A 22,526-nucleotide genomic window follows, 5' to 3' on the forward strand; every position below is an offset into this window, starting at 1 on the left:
CTGGCCATTCAATGGTATTGCCATTCATCGGCCAATTCAAATGTTATGGCTGGCAATTTAATGGCTGCAAATTCATCGGAATTCATAGCAAATGGCTGGAAATTTAAATGGCTACTGTTTTTCGGCCAATTCTATTGTAAATTAAATTGGGAAAGCTGGCCATTTAATGGCTGCAATTCATCAGCCAATTCATAACAAATTCATGACTGGCAAATGGCTACCGTTCATCGGCCAATTCATAACAAATTCATGGCTGGCCATTTAGCTATTGTTTATCGGCAATTCATGGCAAATTCATGGCTACAGCCATTTGGCTGCCGTTCATCGGCACAATTCATAGCAAATTCATGGCTGGCCATTAATGGCTACCGTTCATCGGCCAATTCATGGCAAATTCATGGCTGGCCATTAATGGCTGCCATCGGTCATGGTAAATTAATGGCTGGCCATTTAATGGCTACCGTTTATCGGCCAATTCATAGCAAATTCATACGGCTGGCCATTTAATGGCTACCGTTCATCGGCAATTCATGGCAAATTCATGGCTGGCCATGAAGCTCTGATTCATCGGCAATTCATGGCAAATTCATGGCTGGCCATTAATAAGCTACTGTTCATCGGCAATTCATAACAAATTCATGGCTGGCATTTAATGGCTACCGTTTATCGGCCAATTCGACCAGCAAAAATTCATGGCTGGCCATTTAATGGCTACCGTTCAATATTGTTCATGGCAAATTCATAGCTGGCCATTAATGGCTACCGTTCATCGGCCAATTCATGGCAAATTCATGGCTGGCCATTAATGGCTACCAATCGGCAATTCATGGCAAATTCATGGCTGGCCATTTATTGGCTACCAACTATCAGCTAATTTTTACAAAAACAAGACAATAGAAAAAAAATCAACAATGGAGCATTAAATTGAATGAATAAAAATATATTTGTATTTGAATAATCATCTTCAAAAGTCTACCAAGTCTACGAGTGAACTTAATTACTACAAGAGAACAAAAACTTCCGAAAATATATATATCGCGCTCGTGGCTCAGTTAGTTAAAGCATAGGTTTGAGTGTAGGTTTAGGTTTTTTTCGGTCAGAGTTCGCGCCCGGCGAGAGGCAGGAAAAACAATTTATTATAAAAAAACAGTTGGACTCGATAATCTATATATATCAATTGAAAAAAAATCTATTTTTATTTTTATTTATAAAAATAATTGATTTCATAAGTAATGGGCCAATCTTGAAATGTTAATGGGCAATCTTGGCAATTTTTAATGGTTAATCTTGGCAAATTTTAATGGGCCAATCTTGGCAAATTTTTAATGGGCCAATCTTGTGCAAATGTTAATAAGGCCAATAATGGCAGCCAATATTAGAATGGTGTAACGCGCCAGGCCCGGCGTATGAGTGGCCCATTAATGGCAGCCCATTAATGGCAGAATTTCGCCATGCATCGGCCGTTGCATGGCCGTGTTGTAGTCTCCTACACGGGATTTGATCTTTTTTTAGAGTAATCAGGAAAGTTTTTATATAGCTATAGGACCAACAATCAAAATTGCTCAATACTTTGGAATTCTTCCAATAAGTGGAGTAATGAAACAATCCCCAAATATTATGGAATTTAAGATTAAATCATTTCGTACATACTGGACTGTATCCATTATTGTGGCTTTTCTTATCATTTTTATTACATATATTATTACAATAATAAAAACTCTAGTAATTGAAAACTCAAGTATTATAGGTAAGATTTTTTATTTAAGTACACTTGAAATGTTCAATGAAAATTATTTTAAATTTATGATAAATATTATAGGATTAGTCACAGGCATTGTATTTTTCGGAAAGGTTATAATAAGTCTCATACTTTTTCTTCGATTATCTCCAAAATGGATAAATCTTTTACGAAAATGGGAAAAAATGGAGAATGAATTGGACAGGTTATTATAAAATATTTTTACAGCTGAAAATAACATAACTAAGTTTATAAATTATATATTACAGTTTTGATGTAAAAGGTCTGGAAATTCGATCGAAAATTAAAAAAATTTCAATTATTTATACTCTATTTGCGGTCTCTGAGCATTGTTTGTATGTCATCAATGAATCAATCAATAATAGTTTTTCGGACTATATCAGTGGATTATATAAATTATTTGTATCAACTTATAATATTGATGCAGAAAAATTTAGCTTTACCAACTGTATGTATTCAAACAAAAAAAAAAAAAGATCAATTTTATTCCTCTAGTATTGATTCGTTTATATAAATATATTCATTTTATTTTTTTCAAGCTAATTCTGCATTCATCATGACTATGTTTCTATTGTTTATCAACTACTTAGCTACAGTCATCTGGAGTTTTACAGATCTATTTGTTATACTGGTCTGTCTGAAAATCACATTGAATCATATTGATAAAAAATTATCGATAATCGACTATTTCTATTTTTTTTGGTTTGTAGGTAACAACTGGACTCACTGAGAGATATGTATGGTTGAACAAGAGGGTCAAATATTTATCTAGACGAAAATACCAAGCCATTCCTTGGAATCGGATAAGAAGCAACTATGCGATTCTAAGTGATCTCGTCAAACAAACAAATAACAATATCTCTGCTTTAATATTTTTATCGTATACTGCAAATGTGTGCTTCACCTTGATTGGATTGTTTAGGGAGATTGCGTAAACATTAATTTAAATGAAAAAATAACCCGAGTGGAAATTTAGTTAAGGCCCTTATCAGAACCGGATCAGCGAACCTGATTTCAAATCAGAACTGGATCAGGAATCCTGTTCAGGAACGGATCAGAATGTAACGCTCTGTTTAGGATTCTGATCAGAACCGGATCAGGAAAACTGGCCAGATTGTAGGGTTAGAGCCAGGATACCTGATCAGGAATGGAACAGGATTCCTGATCTGAAACGGATCAAGTAATTCTAAAAAAAAAGTAATTTTTATTATTTGATGTTTTGTAAATCGGCTAACTAATTTACTATAGCAATGTAAATGATGAAACAGGTTGAATGATAAGATTTTATATACCTAACATAACTTAAATTACCTAACCACTAGCAGGTTGATGAACTCGGATCGTTTAAATTACAACTACAATTATTTAACACGCGCTCGAGCATTGTTTGTATATCAATGATCGGATGTAATTTTTGCTTTCATAAATTACATCAGCTAAAAAACTTGAATAGAATTTGCGACGTAAATTTGACGTAAAATAAAAATATAACAATAATTGTTAAATTGTCCCTTGTATTTGTTTTAGAATTAAAATTAAAATTAAATCCAAAAAATATTTTCCTGATAATATTCTGGTCAGAATCTGTTCAGGAAACCTTATTCAGGATACGTTCTGAGTTTACTGTTCCTTTCCTGAACAGGAAAACTGAATAAAAAAAATTAATTTATTTGATAAATTTTTCCTGATAGTATCCTGGTCAGAATCTGTTCAGGAAACCTTATTCAGGATACGTCAAGGTTTCCTGTTCTTTTCCTGAACAGGATTGGATAAGGTTACCTGACTTAAGGAAATCGTAAGGTGTCCTGAGCAGGTTTGGGTCAGGAATGAGTCAAGTTCCCTGAATAAGGAATCCCGATCCGTTTCTGATCAGGGTTTGAGATCAAATAGGGCATCCTGAAAATTTTTCCACTCAGGATATACTCAATATACTCAGATATTGATGTCGACTTTAAGTAATAATAATGAAGTTCATTTATTTCAGAATGCATAGAACTGGACAATATGACAAAATTTATACTTTTGTGTCATATTGTTACATCATTGGTAAAATAATTGCAATTGCACTTTCAGCATCAAGAATCAACATTGAAAGTAAAGAGGCTTTACCAGATATTTACTTGTGTCAATCGTCAAAATTTACTGATGAGGTACATATATCATATTATGTTATGTTGTATTATGTAATTAAACTTGTATTTAATATTTTCAGGCAAAAAGACTTCAATATCAATTAACATATGATGACATTGTCTTCACAGGAATGAATTTTTTCTCAATAACTCGTAATTTTATTCTGGCTGTAAGTTTTCAAATTCTTTTCAATTTAAATTATCAATATCAAGAACTTTTATTTACCACTACATTGGTCATTGATTTCTGCACCATCGTTATAACAGATGGTGCCGTAATATTTGAGTAATATTTATACTTGTTACAATGTAGTCTCCTATTTCTAGACTGTTGGTACTATTGCTACATACGAACTCATCCTGGTGCAATTAAATGACCAGCCTAACAAGTGAAAATAGTAAAGAACCAATGGAACAATTATAAAATGGGGAAAGAAAAATGATTTATTTCGTATGTTTAAATTAGAAATTTATAGTTTAATTTATCAATAATTTAGATTTTAGAAGTTAGGGAGTATATGTATATACCATATATCGTTAGACTATAGACTATACTCTCTGCATGCTTGTGTGTTAAAAATTTCACTTTTGAGATTCAATTTATGAAATTAATTTACTACCCACATGTACGGCAAATTCGAAATATCAATTATGTATCGGGATATTTTTAAGGTATTTTAAGAGTATTTTTGAAATATATTCTCAAATAAATACATTTTTTAGTAAGTTTCTAGTGATAAAAAGTGACCAAAGTGCTATGGCATGATACTTCTTTGAAAAACCATGCTAGTCAACACAGGCATTTTATAAAAAAAAAAAAAAAGAAATGGCTATCACAATCGAAACTTGAAAAACCCGGGTCTAAAATTTTGTGAAATAAATAAAGTCAATATATTAATTTTGACAATATTGAAAAAATAAATACATATTTCCACTCAGAATATTGCCAACTGTATTTTAGTATACAATATGTATATACAATAGTTATTCATTAGTTTATTTATATAATTATTTGAGATAAACAATTGAATATAATAATATAATAATTGAACATAAAATAATAATTTATACACTCAAATATTATAGATGCATGATTACAAAACTGCAAAAAAATTGAAGCTATATTTCAAGTAAATAAACAAAATTTCAAAAGATTTTTTCAATTTTCAAAATTCAAAAAGAATACAGTTTAGTGATTTCTTTCTTGGAAAACCCTTTGATATATTATCAATTTATTAATTATTATCAAAATAAGCAGTAATAAATATAAAAATGAAAATTAAAAATTCAAAAAAAAAGTTGAAGATCAATAGTAGTTGATGAAGGATAATATCAAGGCTCAAGGGTCAAGTCAAAAAGTAAGTGAATCAATAAATATATAATTTATTAAATGCAATGATAAAATTGTGTAACAATGGAGAAGAAGACGGAAATTGATTTTATTTAATAAAATCATCAATTTTGTTTTTATTTTTTGGTATTTATCTTTTTTTTCTATTTTTCATTATTTATTTATTTATTTAATTTGGACGGCCATTAGAGGTAATCAGCCGACCTTCCGTTCTTCTTCCCCGGATCGGAAATATAGATAAAATATTTTCGTTATTTACAATATTAGTTGAACATTAGTCAATAAATAATAATAATAATTCATAAGTAGTGGTGTAATTATTTTCAAATTTTTTTTCTTCTTCATATTTATGAAGATTTTCTTGTCCTTTTTTTTTTTTTTCCTTTTCTTTATATAGTATTATTTATTTATTTTTTATTTGCGATAATAAAAATATTACAAGAGATGGGGCTTTTTTTCTTAGTCATTACTCTAAAGTAGCAAATGCGTTTTTTTTTTTTTAATGTTCCATCGAAATTTACGATAATGCCTTCGTAACTGTAAAACTTATTTTTTCAAATTTATTGTTAATATTATTATCTTTTTGTTAATAATATTTTTAAGTCCATTTGAATCCAAATTTATTTTTAATTAATCCAAGGTTATCAAAAAATTTCAATGCACAAAAAAAAAAACAACGCTGAGTCATGAAATATGTCGAAATAATCCTCGAAACTTTTTAAACTATTCATAAATTATTATCTTTTTAATTATCAATAATTAATATTATTTGTATGTTTTTTATTTTTTTATCTTTTGAGAAAATTGATAAATGGACGTTTTTTTTGTTTTTTTTTTCGCTAAAGAAATATTACATATTATAACTTTTAAATAATAAATAATAATTATAAACAAATGCATATATAATTTTTAAGAAAATGAACAATAATTATAATAATAATCAACAGAAGATATTGTTCTTTTTTTTTTTTATCTTTTACATTTTCTATAAAATAATTTTCTAAATTTTTATTGACGAGCTTGAGAACAATTGATAACAACAAAGCTCGTCTCGACTGACGATTTCGACATTTGAAAATTTCAAAACCCGTGAATTATTTCTATAGACTGAATAATTGAAATTAAATATTGTTTTTTATTTTTATTTTTATTTTCACGTCTAGTGTAATTTAAATATTGATTTGAAAGAGAAATATTTTATGTATGTATTTTTTCTTTTCTAATTTCTATGAATAATTGTCATGTTGCATTCTAAAAATTAATTGTAAAGTGACATGACATTTTTTAATCATTGTTTATTCAATTGTATTAATATTTTATATTTTTTAAAATTTTTTTATATTTTATCATTTGAATCTCTCTGTAATTTTTTTTTTTTTTTAATTATTACTATTATTATTATTTTCATTAAATCGCAGTAGTAATAAAGTTATGATTAATCATTTAAAATTTAATTAAAGTGGCAGCAATTAGGCCATGCGGCACCTATCATCTAGTCCTCTTTGACTCTTGGCTTTCTTATGTAAAATTTAAAAATTTTTATTTATTTAATTTATATTTTGTTTTTTTTTTTTTTGCAATTTTTCTTGTTGTTTTATTCATTTCTAGTAATCATTCATTTTATAATTTTTTGAATTTAATTATTTTAGATTCATCTAAAATTCAAGTATATTTTTTAAATTTATTTAAATACTTAATATATTTTAAATTAATTAGAAACTGAATTTCGAAAATTGAAAAATAAATTATTCTTTTTAAACACAAATATACTTGAATTTTAAATGTAAAATAATTTAATCCAAGAATAATTTAATTTGACTGACAAAAATTCTTTTTGAAGCATCTAATTCAATTTTTTTAATTTCAATATTTTTGGAAACTAATGTATCAGCAAAATACGATTTAAATTCTTAAATATAGAAACTTGCATTATCAGTGAATTAATTAAGTTTTTTTTTTTTTTTGTAGTACGATTGAAAATAGCAAGAAAACTATTAATCCAAATTAATTAATATCAATCTGGAGATTTAAAAATACTGCACTAAGATTTTCATTTTATCATAATTATATTTAAATTTTATTTTTCAATTATAAGTCTCAAATAAGTTAAAAATACTGTTTCCAAGTATTCTAATATCTTTATGTTTATTCAAATTAATCAAAAATTTATTAATTAATTCACTTATTAATAATAATCTATCAGAAAAAAAAAAAAAAAAGTATGAATTGTCTTTTATGTAAAATTCAATATAATTCGTACTTGATTAAATTCATTTTTTTATTTAAATATTTTGTATTTTATTTATAGTTTTTTTTTTCGTGCGAAAGGGCACATTATATAGGCTAATAATTTATTACCTCGAATGAGAAAAATTCATTATCAATATCGATAATATCCTAAACTTTAATAATATATATATTTTTTTTTTAAATATGTAATAAGCAAAAATATTAGATATCATAATAGTTTGTATATAATAATAATTTATCTTACTTTTCATTCCGTTTTTTTCTTCCTTTCTCAATTTTTTTTATATTAAGTATCATTTAATTAATCAAGGATAATGAATTAATTTTTATTTAATAACAATTGAAAGATTATATTATTTTTTTTACTGTACGACTTTTTTTTCTACCGAATTTTTCCTCATCGAAATCGAAATTGATTTTTGTTATTTAAATCTAATAATCCCTCATTTAATTTTAATAGCATGAAATATGCTCATTGAAATTGACTCATGTGTATAATAATTTATGTATGATATTTATAATATTCATTATTAATTACTCGTTCACAATATTTTTTTTCTTTTATGCAAATTTAAAATTCGAGTAATTTGAATTTGTTTTATTTTTCCTCAGTATTATCTGGCCTATATATTTTTTAATATTAAAATTTTTTTATTCTACAAGTTGACTAGCATTTCAACTGTAATCTACAAATAAATGACAAAATTATGAAGGTATTAATAAATTTCACAAAATATTATTGTTTTTAAAATTGTGAATTGAGCGTGAAAACTTAATAACTATAATCAATTTTATTTTTTTCTGTTTCTTAATTTAAATATGTTATTTTTTTTTTAAATATTATAACTATTGGTATTTAATCATTCATAAAACTTTCTCAATTATCATGTAATTATTTGTTTAATATTTTAAATGATAAACAATCTAAAATTTGATACAAATGGAAAAAAAAAAAATGCAGTGGCGTGACTGAGAATCATTTAAAAGTTCAAAGCTCAAAGTTTACGCTATTTTTTATATTTAAAAATAAAATAATGATTAGTAGTAATTTATTGTAGAGAAAAAAAATATATATAATAATAAATTAATAAAAAAAAAGTTTTTATGTTTTATTAATTAAAAAATATTATTGGAATTAAAACATTTTTGAATTTATCTATTTAATTATTATGCACCATTTTACGATTGTTCAACATTTGTATCGTTATTTTCATTTTGTATTTTACATTCACGGAGCTTCGGAAATACTTTCTTGGATCACCATGGATTTATCACATTATGTATATTATTAATTATCAAACTTTTTTTAAATATTGTTTAATTTTTAATTTATTTCTTTAGCTTAACGTGAGCTAGTTTTATTTTTCACAAGTATTCTCTATGTCTTTTATTGATTTAAAAACAAATAAATTAATAAAATAAATAGTTTAAATTTATTTTTAAAAATCATAAACACAATAGACTCATTAAATTAAGGAAAATAAAACAATGTTTCATTAATTTCAGCAGAGAAACATCAAAAATTTATCTAATCTCATCAACAATTAATCCAAGTTTTGCATTTTAAAAAAGAACAAAGGAAACAGTCGAAAAAAAAAAAACTTTATCTTCCTTAGTGACCATAAAAAATAAAATTTTTCAGAATCTTTTAGGATAAATTTTTAAGTTTTGAATAAGAAACTTCGTTGTTCTATTTGCAATTTACTTGGTAGAAAAATAAAAGTACAAAAAAAAAAAGAAAAAAAAACAAAAGAAATAGAGAAAATGTAACTTCAAAAAGTTCAGCATTTTTAGATTCCGGTCTGGATCTGATTATTTTGCAGTTGACCCAGTTTTTCATTCGACATTTTTTTGATTTTTTTTTATATATATTTCGAAGTTGAAGAAAAAATATCGAAGGTACGTGACGGACGGCCAAAAATTTGGAATTCAGAGAGACAAGTTTTTCTTTAACATATTGGTGTTATACTTTTTTGTATTTTTTTTATTTTATCACACTGTTAATATTTAGTGTGTTGTATTTTTACTTTGATTTGTGACATGCTTGACAATCAGTTGGCCTCTGGGCTGGCACCTGGGCTAGATAAGAGCGAGCTTTGGAGGACAACAACCGCCCGTGAATTGTGAGCTTGCTGCCTCACGTTCACGTTTGCGACGGCCCTGGCGTTCTGCAGTCTAAAAAAAAAAAAAACAATAAACATATAAAAACAAATAAACAAATATATTGATATGTTGTTTACAATAATATCAATAAAACTTTTCATCAATAAAATAATAGCTTTGACATATTTTTATTTTCTACTTACCGGTCGTGAATCGTCCCACGACAAGCTGCATAATAAGGCAAAATACAAGTTTATAAATAAAATTACATCTCTCAAGAAAAAAAAATAAACAAACATACAAGTAGCTTTAAAAATTTGGGAAAAACATAAAAAAAAATAAATATATCATTGCAAGTAACTCACTTAATTTTAGATTGTCGCATAAATTGTTGAATTTTTCTGGCAGCTTGATGAGCTGCCTGCTGATGAACAGATTGCTGCCTTGTTCCAGTTGAACCTGGACGTGCTCGGTAATTACGATAGTTACTCTGTATAACAAGTGCCGCTTTTGTTGCTTGTCTAAAAAAAAATAATAACAGTCAAATATTAATATTATAAAATATATTTTTCCATGATTAAAATTCAAAATGGTTGAATATATATAGACATGAAAAATATAAGCTTTATACAATGCATAATTCAAATCAGAAAGTCTTGAAGTGTCTATCCCCTCTGCACCACAAGTCGTATTAATTTAATGCTTAGCTTAATTTCGTATTCCTTAAACTATATATAGTCAAGGTATGAAACTTCATGTGAAAATAAGAAAAAATAATAATAAAATTTTTGAAAGTGAGAAGCAAAGTTCACCGAATTATTTACATTACCAATTAAAAGTTGGCTCATAATACTGGCTTTTAATTTTCTAGTTGAATGAAAAAAGATACGAAAAAAAAAAAAAAATATATTAACAAAAGAAAAAAAAATAAATGACATCTTATTCTGTTATATACCATAGAAACAACGACTCAAGTTTAAAATAGTCTTTGAAGTTTTCTCTAGTGTACAAATTATCATTCGTACAAGCCAAAAGAAAAAAAAAGTAAATCATTCATTTTAATTTATATGAATGTGTTATGTAAATTTGATAAATGTTTTACCATTGATATGAATTTTGATAATATTAACCAATTGGGAATTTATAATTAATATTGTTTTAATTTAAATTTAAATTTATATAACAATAATAATTTATGAAAATAAATATACCTGTAATAAGCATATTGTTTGTGTCGTCTATAGTACTGTTGAATAAGTACAGCTGCATGTCTTTCAGCTTCTTCTTGTCTCTGTCTTCCTTTATAATTACGATAAGCTTTTTGTATCATTCTTGCTGCTTGATAAAGTTCTCTTTGTTCACGATCAGATAATGTTAATCTACTTAAATCTGCTTCATTACCATCACCAATAATACCACTACAAACATTTTTACAAATAGTACGTTCATTATTATAAGAATAATTATTATGGCAATTGCCACCATCCAGCTGTAATTGTAGCTGTAGAAATTCGCAAAAATCGGCGGTTGTTGGTGGTGGTGATGGGGAATCTGGTGTCAAACAACTGCTCGATGGACTCGATGGACTTGCTTCTGCGTCCACATCCGATACTGATGCCGCCCCGCCGCTGCACTCTCGATAAGATTCGAACAATTCGCCGGTATCTAGTGGCTATTTAATTAAAAATTTACAATAATTAAATTAAATTTTTATATATTATTTTTAATAAATACCATTTGTTCTATGAGTGTATCCTCGAGTGGTATCAAGGACGGTGGTGGTGGTGATTGCGGCAGGGAGGGGGAGGATATATCACCCTCGGCCCTCTTGATTCTCTCTGGTGTTGCAGCAATTATTTGATCGGCCAAGGTCAGTACTCGTGCATCTTCCTCCCCTATAAAAAATTAAATAAAAAAAATTCCTAGCCAAAATATTTTTATATCATTTTTCATGCTTTAAAAAAAAAACACTCGAAAATCAAATATAAATTAATTACAGTGATTTAAATACATTTAGAAACAACAGGAAGATAAATTATAAATTTAAAAAACACCAAACAAGTTTATGGAAATAAATTAAATTTGACAAATAATAATAATAATACACCGAAACACATTGTCTATCGTCCTGGGAAAACAATTATATATCCAGTTGCTCACACAATTTGTAATAATTTTTTTTTTCTTTTTATGGTAATCACGAGACACACAACAGCATTTTTAGAGATATATATAGATTTTTTTTTTTTTGTTTTTAATGAGGGTTTGAGGGTGAGGGTGGGTGGGAATGGGGTTGAAGTAGTTTTGCCAAAGCCAGCTATGCAGTTGTAGAATAGATATCTGTAACATTTTGAGTATCCTGAGTAACTTTTTCATTCTACAAAAAAAGTTTAAAATCAACTTGATTTTTTATTTTAACTTTTTATTATCCTCAAATTTAATTATACTATTTTTATGTATTTTTTTTTTTTTTTTGTTAGCTCAAGCAACATCAACACTGTTAAGCACGAATTATTTTAATTAATATAACAATATTATTATACAATTAATAACAAAAAAACAAAATGATAAAAATACATAAATTTGATAATATCAATACGTTAATAAACATTGATTTAAATAATTAAAACTGTTATTATTTTTTGCTCAAATAAAAAAGTAAAATAAAGACAAATTTATTTGTCATTTTGCTTTTGTGTTGTGAAAAAATTTGAGCTACTTTGACAGCTATTGTAGAGCGTGAAAAAAAAAAACAAAAAAAACAAATTCAAAAAAATAAATCAAATAAATATAAACAATAGTAAAATAGTTGAGATAGCACATACAGTAAGAACAAAAAAAAAAAAACACACGACAGATAGACAGGCACAGGCAAAGGATATTTTTTTCGTTTTTCTTATTGGAGTTTTTTTTTTTTTTTTTTTAGGAAAGGTACGGACCTACAGACGATTGAGAGCTTGGAGTACTCTCCATTTCTTGTTGGCCAATGCCTAAGGATGAGTCATCATCTTGCAACAATTCCATGTTGTCCAGAAGCGGTGAACCACCTGCATTTATCGATTAGCCTTAACAAAACTTTTTTTTCCTTTTTTCATACTACTAAAAAAATATAGGTATATTTTATAAACTAGAAAAATAAATAATTTCTCTTTTAACTATCAATAATTATCGAGCTTAATTAATTCAACCTATCAATGATCAAAAAAAAGGAAAAAAAAAAATATCTATTTTTACTAATAAAAATAAAATAATTATTTTTTTTTTTGTTATTCTCAAATTTTCGTTAAAATTCAAGGATAAACATTTTTTTTATACTAAATTTTTAAGAGAAGGTTTTGGTCATAAAAGGTTTTCGAATATACGTGGGTTAATAAAAACTAGAAGATATATATATTTTGGGAATTTGGGAAATAAATAATTGAATGAATAAACGAGAAACTAACACAAGGCCAAATCGAGACCGCTGTCTTGTGATGGCCGTCTTGGTATTGGACTTGCTGGCCTCAAAAATAGTCCATCCTGTCTTCTTGCTTCCAACCGATTCAATTCCTCTGTTATTTCCATGTGACCATTTGCTGCAGCCAATTCAGTTGCTGTTCTGTTATCACAATCTCGCACACGTAGGGCCATTGCGTTCCACCTGGGCAATAAATTGTAACAAAAAAAAAAAAAACCTAATAGAAGCTCGTGCTTTCGTTGCTTTTGTTTTTTTTTTTTTTTTATTGCGTTCAATTTTTTTTTTTTTAATAATATAATATTATTTGTTTATTTTTTAATTTCAACTAGAAATATATTTTTTTTCATTTTAATAATCTATCATGTGTTTCTGTATAATTAAAGAATAAAAAAAATAAAAAAAATTTTTTTTTTCTCTTCATCTTTTATGAGGATATAAAAAAAACAAGGAGGGAGAGGTTTTGTTTTTTTTTTTCATTATTTTTTCTTTCTTTTAAATAAAAAATATATAATATTAATTTAAGTTTTTTTTTTTTGTTGGAATTTATTAAAATTATAGTTGTTACTTACCGGTAGAGAATTCGAGCAGTATCAGCATGTCCAGCAGCACAAGCCCAAGCAAGAGGAGTAAGTCCAGCGGAGTCTTGACGAAGAGCATCAACTTCGGCATCAAGAACACTACTTGGATTTTCAGCTCGCCAATGAAGTAGAGCACATGCAAGACGTGAATAACCAAGACCAGCAGCAAGATGAAGAAGAGTTGGACCACCAGATTGTAAAGGCTCAGCACCAGCTCGCCAAGGACGAACAACTGCATCCTAAATTAATAAAATCAATTGATAAACAAAATATTCTTCAATAAATTTTTAAATAATTAATTTAATTAATTTATACCTGACAATATGCAACTAAACGTTCTTCAAGATGAGCTGCAGGTGATGGTAAACCAGGTCCTTGAAGTCTTGATTCAACATCAGCAAGACGATCAAGTAGTGCTTTTTCTGGACTTGATTCAATTGTTGGTATACGTCTATATTCAAATCCTACACTATCTGATACAACAAAACCATCACATGCAACTTGAAGTGATACAACACCAGGTGCATGTGCTGGACAACGACAACGTAATACACCAGGTTGAACTAAACAAGCTTCAACAGGTTCAGCATCAAATAATACTGAATATGATTGTGATCCACTACCACCTGTCCATGGACCAGCAACTAAAACCTAACAAAACAAAAAAAAATAAATAAAAATAAAAAAATAAATAATAATATTTAAATAATCAATACATACTTTTACACCACCTTCAGTATAACTCCATTCTGGACTATATTCAGCAATATGTACAGCAGCACCAGTATGACAATTTTGTTCATTATGTGATCTATCTTCAATTTTAATTTGTTCAGTCTCAAAATCATGTAATTCTGGTAAATCACCAAATACATCAAATGCATCAAGATTAACAAGTACATCCTCTGAAGGATCAATAAAATCCATTGGATTTATAATATGATTGTCTGACGGTGATGATGCTGGTGATGGTGATACCATATTTGCCATAAGAGTTCTTTGTATATCTTCTTGACTAAAATCTAATGTTTCAACAAAATCAGTTATACCAGTATTATTACCAGTTGTTTGAATTGTTTGTACATCTGATGACTGTCTTATTATTCCTTCTTTAGTATCAATATCATGACGTATTTGTTGTTGTTTACAATTATTTGTTTGTTGTATTAATGTTTGTTCATTTATTGTTTGCATTTCAACTTGTTGATTTGTTTGTGTTTGTTGTTGAGAATTATTATGATGTTGTTGTTGTTGTTGTTGCTGATGCTGCTGTTGTTGTTGTTGATGTTGTTGTTGTTGCTGTTGTTGCTGTTGCTGCTGTTGTTGCTGCTGTTGTTGTTGTTGCTGCTGCTGTTGTTGTTGCTGTTGTTGTTGCTGTTGATGATATGGTTGACTGTTAAGTATCAAAAGACCTCCACCTCCTTGAATTTGTTGAAGACTCAATACTAAAGGAGCTGATTGTTGATTTTGGGTAACATGGGAATGTCGAGAATAAACACGTGGTGCAGATGGACCCGTTGAAGACGGCTGTTGGACTTCAGTCGTTGACGTTACCTTATTAATTTCATTGAAAATAAAAGTATTTTTTAAATTTAAAAATTTGTTTTTTTATTTTTATTTATATGTACTTTAATTTAGTGATAAAATAAAAAAATTAATTTACTTTTACCTGATTGTCTGGTGTTAATCTTCGGGGTGCAAGTGGAGCAGTTGTTGTTAGGGCTGTTGATGATGCTCTTTGTCTATCCAATAATTGTGATACAATCATATCAACAGGATGATTTGATTGTTGATTTAAATGTGGATTATTTGGGTCATCATCACCACCAAGAAACATTGGCCTTAATTGTGATGCAAGCTCATCACGTGTCCATTCTTTTTTATCTGGTGGTAAAGCAAGACATGGTGGTAATGCTGCTAATTTAGCATCACCATCTGGATATGGAACGTTTAAATAATGAACGAGTACAACATCAGGATTTTGGAGTAACCAATAACAACGACGATGAAATGTGGGAAGAATTGCTGAGTGTACATAACAACCATATATACATTCGACACCTTGAACCTATATACATTAAATTTTTCAAATAAATAAATATAAAAGTGTAATAAAAAATTATATTAAAAATTTATTGATATTACTTTTAATTTCATATGATCCTCACGAGTTGTTTTTCCATCTTTTCTTTTTTTCCAACAATATCCATCTCTTCGATATCGTACTTTTTTTCTGGAATAAAGTAACATTGAGCCACTTTTTGGACGAACCTTGACTTCCCTTGATTGCCATTCTCCGTGTCTCTGAAAACTAATTAGTATTGCTGCAATTTCCTGTAACAAAAAAAATATATAAAAAGCTTAATTTAAATTAACAATCAATAAACTTAAACAATCAGTTTATTCTGGTGTATTTATTCTTTTGTATTTCTTCATAATTACTTTGTATTATTTCAGATTTGTTCTATACTTAAAAAAGCACAAAAAAAACTTTTTTATTATAGAAGATATAATCTTTAAAAAAAAATATTAAGTAATTATGAAATTTATTTCTTTTTTTATTTTAAACGATAAAATTTATCCAAGTTGCAATATGTTGACGTATATTGATTTACAATAATTTTATTTCATTGACGGCTTGGCATGTAACTTGCTGGAAGAGAAAATATATAAAATAAAAAAAAAGAGGTACATGATTTTGTGTGGAGAAAGATTGAGTCACACCCTTCAGATGGGAAAACACGATGCTGACATCTGCCTTTTCTCCACTTACATTTTCATCTTCATCTTTTTCACTCATACAATTTCTTTTTTTTTTCATTTTTATTATTATTTCTACTTGCAGATCTCAGCAAATCACATTTGAAATATTCGAACAACTCACTCAAAATTCACACCAGAAAGTCAGAAACCCCTTGAGATTTTGCATCATTTCATATATTTTTTTTTTTTCAAAAAGTTGAAAGATATTATCAAGCAAAATATTCGCATATTTTACACAAGTTACTTTAATACGATGGTAAAGAAGCTCAACTTGTGTGAATGATATCATCGTTCATGATCACAGATCACGAAATTCAACATTTTAATATGCATATATAACAAAACGGATTTTCTAGAAAGTATTTTTAACATTTCATCATCTAAAAATTCATCTGATTTTTCAAGTAGACACTTTTAAAAACTTATTTTAAATCTTTTTTTTTTTTTCTTCTAGTGATAAATTACATGTACCTGATGAATGTAAATTTATATAAATAAAAAAAGCAAGTATTTTATTTATACTAAAAACAAAAGTTATAACAAACTTTTTCATTATTTTTTGTTTGCTTGAAGAATAAATTAAATTAAAATATATAAATATAAAATTCATGTGAATTATTTAAAATTCAAGTGGATAATATAAAAATATATTTACTGAAAATTTAGAATATTTTTGTTGTCTAACTGAGGTAAGCCAAGGGCTGAACGTGATAAACGACAACAAGCTAAAACCAATATCATATATAACTCGAATTTGGCCTCTTCATATGAGCCCATCTTATCCAAGCCGTTCTCCGGCACCTTACCAATAAATTTTAACCGATGGAAATCGAGCTACACTGCCAGACGGATGCGCTCAATTCGTCAGGATAAAAAAAATGTTTTTTTTTTTTTTCCACTTCATCCCGTATCAAAACGAAAAAAATAAACTCAAGCCTAAGTGAATCCAAGAAAATCTTCAAGTCTCTTTCGTCTATTTTTTTTTTATATATTTTCTAGCCAACTCAATACTCAAATTGAAAGAGAAAAAAAAAATAAATTTAAAGGATTTCTTTTTTTTTTTTTTTGAGTCTTTGTCTTTAGTCAAACGTGACCAGTGTATAAATAATATATTCACCAAGTCCAGTGAGGATATTCAAAAATAAAATGAAATAAAAACTGTCTTTTCAAGTGACATTAGAACATCTCTTTCTCGGTGTAATCAAATTTATGTCAGTGTTCATGTGACTGTATAAGCAGTCAAGACATTTGGATAGATTGTTGAGTATGTTGAGTTTTTGGCCTTTATAAAATTGTCTATATTCTGGAATAAACATCAACAGTAGATTGATGACTACATGGTATAACATCCTGATGTAACCTGATTTACAACTGGTTAATTGATCATTTGCATTTTACCACAATGAAATTTAACAAATGTAAAAAACATATAAATAGGTATTATTTTTATTTGATGTAATAAAATAAAATAATTTAAAGTAAATTATATTGTTAAAATAATATACTATCAAATGTTTAAAAATAAATAATTTAACAAAAAAATTATTGTTATTGGAAATTGTAAATGTAGTTTAAGTTTTGAAAAAGATCAAGCCATAATAACTAATTAATTTTTAAATAAATTAACATTGATTTGAAAGTAAATTTAAAAAAATATATTAATTATAATAATTGGGATATATTTAGTAACAGTTTTAATAAAATATATATGTAAAAAATATAAAGCAGCTGGTAGAAAATAGCCACATGTTGAAAATAAATTACTAAAATATTAATAGTTAATTAAATGGCTGTAAAATTAAATTTGAAATAATTATAACATTGAGTCATTACAATACGATGATTAATTAATGAATTTTTAAATATATTAATTTTAAATTTATTCAGGTTGAATGACAATAGTAAATTTAAAAAAATAAATAAATAATTAGATGAAATATTTATTTGTTGTCATAATTATTTTTGATGAATTTTTAATAGTCATAATCATTATGCTTGGATTATTTTTATAATGATTCATTTCAATTTTTAATATTTCATGGCTTTTTATACCAACACAAGCAACATGATTTTTATTTTTTTTTGTGTTGAAAAATTATTAGCCAGAATGTTAGACAAAATATATTCAAATATTCCAAATTATTTATTGAAAGTAAATACAAACTACATTTATACTTGTTTATACAAATTTCGTATATATTTTTTTGTATTTATTTTTTATGAAAAAAATATAAAATAAATAGAAAATAGGTTTAAAATTTGTATGCCAAAATATAATTTATGTATATATATTTTTCATTTGATATAAAAAAAATGTAATTTTATTTCATCTACTCTAATAAAATTTATTTCTAGCCAAAAAATTATCAAAAATACAATTTTAATATATAAAAAAAATAATAATAATAATAATAATAAATCTACAAATATACATAAAAACTCATCAAAGTTATTACATACCATAAAAAATAATAAAATCAGGTCAGTTGAAAAATGTTCATGTGTTTAAGTTATAACCAAGACTTTTTGGTTGCATTATTACCATAGACTTAACTCACTCACACACTTAGTATGCTCTTCGTGTTTTCATTTTGTTTCGTAGGGCATGTTGAAGTATTATGCAAATTACCTCAATGTGTGTCTAACATATATATATAATTATATATATACACAAACCTCACACTATCTCTTTTTTGACTCATTTCTTTTGTATATATATACAAACACAAAAAATAATATATATTTATAAACGCAGTTGGTGAAAACTAATTTTGACTGTCATTAACCTCCTCTTTGCTTGTTAGATGCAAGAGTTACTCTTAATTGGATATATCTAAGATGTTCAAAAATATTAAAAACACAAAAATAATTAATTCATTTTACATATACAAATTTTAATAAAAGCTTTAAATTATTTTATATTATAGCATTTAAAAAAATAAAAGTAATAAAAATTTTTATCCTTATTTATTATTTGCAGTAAAATTTTTATAATAAAAAAATATATTGTCTCAAGTATAATAAAAATAATGATAATTTATAATGTAATTTTAAGGGATAAAAAAAAATATATATAATATATTTAAAAAAAAAAAAAAAATTTAGATAATGTATTTGAGTGGTAAAATAATTTGAAATTTAAGGCAATATATTTAGTAGCCGGAAGTGATGTATCCAAGTTAATTTATTTGGCATTCAAGGCTTCTTACCATTCAAAACGATTGGTAATGTTATTTTGCATAAAATCCGTGATTGTTTTAGTTGAGGATTTGAGTTTATACAAAGGATTAGGGTTGTAGTTGAGTTCATGTATATATTGTTCAACATGTTTTGTCGTTGTGGTACTTTTGGTTTGTTCGAAAAAAAAATATATATATATATAAAATAAATAAATAAAATAATAATCTGACCATGGACATTATACATTTTCAGTGCAAGTGCACAAGTAGGCTAACCCCAGGGTTAAATTATAACATGCATAAAGGTAACGAGGCGCGGATAATCTCTGTGTTCAACCATCCAGTGTTATATGTGTGTTGGAAAATATATATGTTTGTATATAGTATGTTGAGTGCAACGGCGTGTATCATATCGATATATCAAACATAAAAAATATATACACTGTGTAGAAATGCAAGTACTTGACCACAAAGGTTTTTATTGATTTTTTTTTTTTTATTTTTTCATTCTTTTCTTTATTTATTTGTTTATTTTTTAAAAAAATTTTATTCTATTTTATTTTTTTTTTTTATATTCTCAGTCAACCACACATTGCATTAACTTAATTTTTGTACTTTTTTATTTAAAAAATTTCCTTTTTGGTATTTGCTGGTTTTGAAGATACTTTTTTACCACGTAAAACCGAGAATTTCATGCACGTATTCACATGCGATACGGAAAAAAAAATATATATATTATACTGACGAGGCGTATTTGATAAAATAAATAAATAAAATAAAAAAATTAGGTAAATAGTTCAAAAAAAAAAGGTTCATTTTTAAAATTTAATGTTAAATTTATATATTTTTCAAAAAATATTTCTTAAACTTTAATAGTAAGTGTTAAATTTTAATATTTATCAATAGAAAAAAATTAGGATTTAATTTAACGAGATGAAAAAAATTCTTTAATTATTAACATTGATTTAAAAATTTAAAAAAAAAATTTTTAATTTATATCTATTTATAAGCTAGAATTTTCATTTCTTTAAACTGATTTATCTGCATTTGATAGTAGTGATAAACTTGTCGAAATTGCAATCGGAAATATGGCGCCAGAGAAAATACCATACAGAACAACATTTTATCGATAATGTATGACAGCAATGAATACAACCTTATATATCCAAAATTTGCACAAAATTGCAAAACCACTTGAAAATCATAACAGGATAAAAAAGAAGAAAAAAAAACATATTCGGCAATTTCCCAATCTCTTTGTAAGAATCACGTGAAAGAATAAATGAAAAAAAAAAAAAACAAATTTTTTATTTTATTTATTTTCATTCGTCCAATTCACCCTCACCAAAAAATTTTCTTCATTTCTTTTCCGCCCTCTTGTGTATATCCATCCAATATCCACATTTCATTGACTATTTTTTTTTTTTTTTATTTTATTTATTTTTTTCTTCTTTTTCCGTTTGCAATTTTGTACATTTTTATCGTTTTTTTAAACATGGAGAGCAAGTCGTTGAGATACTGATAAATCGAGTTTTACTGAACATTAATTTTGATATTTTTTTTTTTCCAAATCACCTGAGTTAAAAATAAAAAAAAAGTGTATATATAATCTCACTCAATATGATAGAAATAAAGATAAGATGATAAATATAAATTTTTATATTGTATATATATATTTTTTTATAATTTTTAATATTTATGTGTTTTATCTTTATATTTATAGTTAATATATTTTCTATTTTTCACAGAGTCTAGCCACTTTCATATGCTGTTAGTGCACTTGAAAAAAATTGTTACGAAGAGTCTAGATGACACAATTTACCACAAAGTCATTGCCTCAAGGGTCCATATGATGCACACACAAGAGAGATCCCAACAACCGTGCAAGTTACAAATAAAAAATAAAAATAATAATAAAAAACTTATAGTAAGTATATATAGAAAAAGAAAAATAAGGATAAAATATAAAAAAAGTTAAAAAACGAAGAAAAATATAAAGATGAAAAGGCGTGAAAATACAAGAGATCGAGAAGTACCCTCAAAGTGGTTTATACGTTTTTAGATGAACTTTGAACCCAAGTGATTTAATACTATCCTCAAGACTGTCCAGAATTTTTTTTTTTCATTATTACATTTTTATATTAAATAGTTTTTATTTTAAAAATATTATCATCAATTTTCATTTATAATTTTAACTCAACAAAAAATTATTCAGATTGGCTGACTATTCAATTTTTATACTACTTAAATTTTTAATAATTCATAATTTATTGTATTTTAGTATTTTTTTTTTATTTTTCACTTGTCTTTTATATTGCCTCTTCTCCCCTTCATAAAAAAAATAGTTTTAAATCAAAGACGGAGATTTTTTATTGTGATGAATCATAATTTATTTGTTTTTTTATTAAAAAAATTTCCTTTTTTTACTTTTTAAATCTCTTCTCGCTTCTTCTATAATTTTAAAAAATGGAAGTGTCAAAATTTTTAAACATCATATTGAATTAAAATTTGACTGAAAGTTTTAACTTCAAACTGGCACTCAAAAATTTCTTAATTTTAAAATGAACATTCAAAAAGTGTCAATTAAAAATGTAAAAAAATGTTAAATACCGATTTAACATTTTTTAAATTGTTAGATTTTAACGTTATTTTTAATTGCCAAGCATCAACATTTTAAAATAAATTTTAAATTCTATAGTTTTTTATTAACTGTAAATAAACACTCAAAAAACTCTTAGCAAAAAAAAATAATAACAATAAAAGCCCCAATTAAAACTGTAATAAAAAACAAACAATATATATAAATAAAAAATTAAATTTATACAATAACATTGAAAACAATATAAATGATAATAATAAAAAGTATAAATATTAAAATATCAATTTAGGAAACAAGGTTTAAAATCGATCAGCTCTCAAAAAAAAAATTTTCCATAATATAATTTCAGGAAACC

At 26.2% G+C, this 22,526-nt stretch overlaps 2 protein-coding genes across 3 annotated transcripts in view; one reads left to right on the top strand and one right to left on the bottom strand.

Moving 5' to 3' along the window:
• The first annotated feature begins 2,587 nt into the window (after positions 1 to 2,587).
• Positions 2,588 to 4,327, top strand: LOC122859391 (gustatory receptor for sugar taste 64e-like). Its single transcript, XM_044162953.1, has 4 exons — positions 2,588 to 2,690; positions 3,744 to 3,909; positions 3,972 to 4,061; positions 4,219 to 4,327. The coding sequence occupies exons 2-4, from the start codon at positions 3,745 to 3,747 to the stop codon at positions 4,282 to 4,284; spliced, it is 321 nt and encodes a 106-aa protein (XP_044018888.1). The 5' UTR covers positions 2,588 to 2,690; position 3,744; the 3' UTR covers positions 4,285 to 4,327.
• A 1,387-nt stretch (positions 4,328 to 5,714) lies between these two features.
• The window catches only part of LOC122859392 (calmodulin-binding transcription activator 2-like), a 47,515-nt gene continuing 30,703 nt past the window's right edge, over positions 5,715 to 22,526 (bottom strand). Inside the window, exons 5-16 of one of the 2 annotated variants that reach the window (XM_044162955.1) lie at positions 15,776 to 15,964; positions 15,300 to 15,698; positions 14,351 to 15,184; positions 13,946 to 14,281; positions 13,622 to 13,869; positions 13,039 to 13,235; positions 12,535 to 12,642; positions 11,330 to 11,490; positions 10,807 to 11,267; positions 9,961 to 10,116; positions 9,799 to 9,823; positions 5,715 to 9,667 (exon numbers count right to left, since the gene is read on the bottom strand). In XM_044162955.1, coding sequence (XP_044018890.1) covers positions 9,572 to 9,667; positions 9,799 to 9,823; positions 9,961 to 10,116; positions 10,807 to 11,267; positions 11,330 to 11,490; positions 12,535 to 12,642; positions 13,039 to 13,235; positions 13,622 to 13,869; positions 13,946 to 14,281; positions 14,351 to 15,184; positions 15,300 to 15,698; positions 15,776 to 15,964 — 3,210 coding nt within the window. In that variant the 3' untranslated portion in view covers positions 5,715 to 9,571. The remainder of the gene's footprint in view (positions 9,668 to 9,798; positions 9,824 to 9,960; positions 10,117 to 10,806; positions 11,268 to 11,329; positions 11,491 to 12,534; positions 12,643 to 13,038; positions 13,236 to 13,621; positions 13,870 to 13,945; positions 14,282 to 14,350; positions 15,185 to 15,299; positions 15,699 to 15,775; positions 15,965 to 22,526) is intronic. The other variant, XM_044162954.1, reaches the window with a different exon arrangement.

Source organism: Aphidius gifuensis, linkage group LG6, assembly GCF_014905175.1.
Source record: "Aphidius gifuensis isolate YNYX2018 linkage group LG6, ASM1490517v1, whole genome shotgun sequence".
Taxonomy (NCBI): Eukaryota; Metazoa; Arthropoda; class Insecta; order Hymenoptera; family Braconidae; genus Aphidius; species Aphidius gifuensis.

Excerpts from the sequence above, each read along its gene's own strand:
- LOC122859391 (XM_044162953.1), top strand. The coding sequence starts at position 3,745 with ATGCATAGAACTGGACAATATGACAAAATTTATACTTTTGTGTCATAT. Across the intron at positions 3,910-3,971 it reads CGTCAAAATTTACTGATGAG|GCAAAAAGACTTCAATATCA; the intron begins GTACATATATCA and ends TAATATTTTCAG. Across the intron at positions 4,062-4,218 it reads CTCGTAATTTTATTCTGGCT|ACTGTTGGTACTATTGCTAC; the intron begins GTAAGTTTTCAA and ends TCCTATTTCTAG.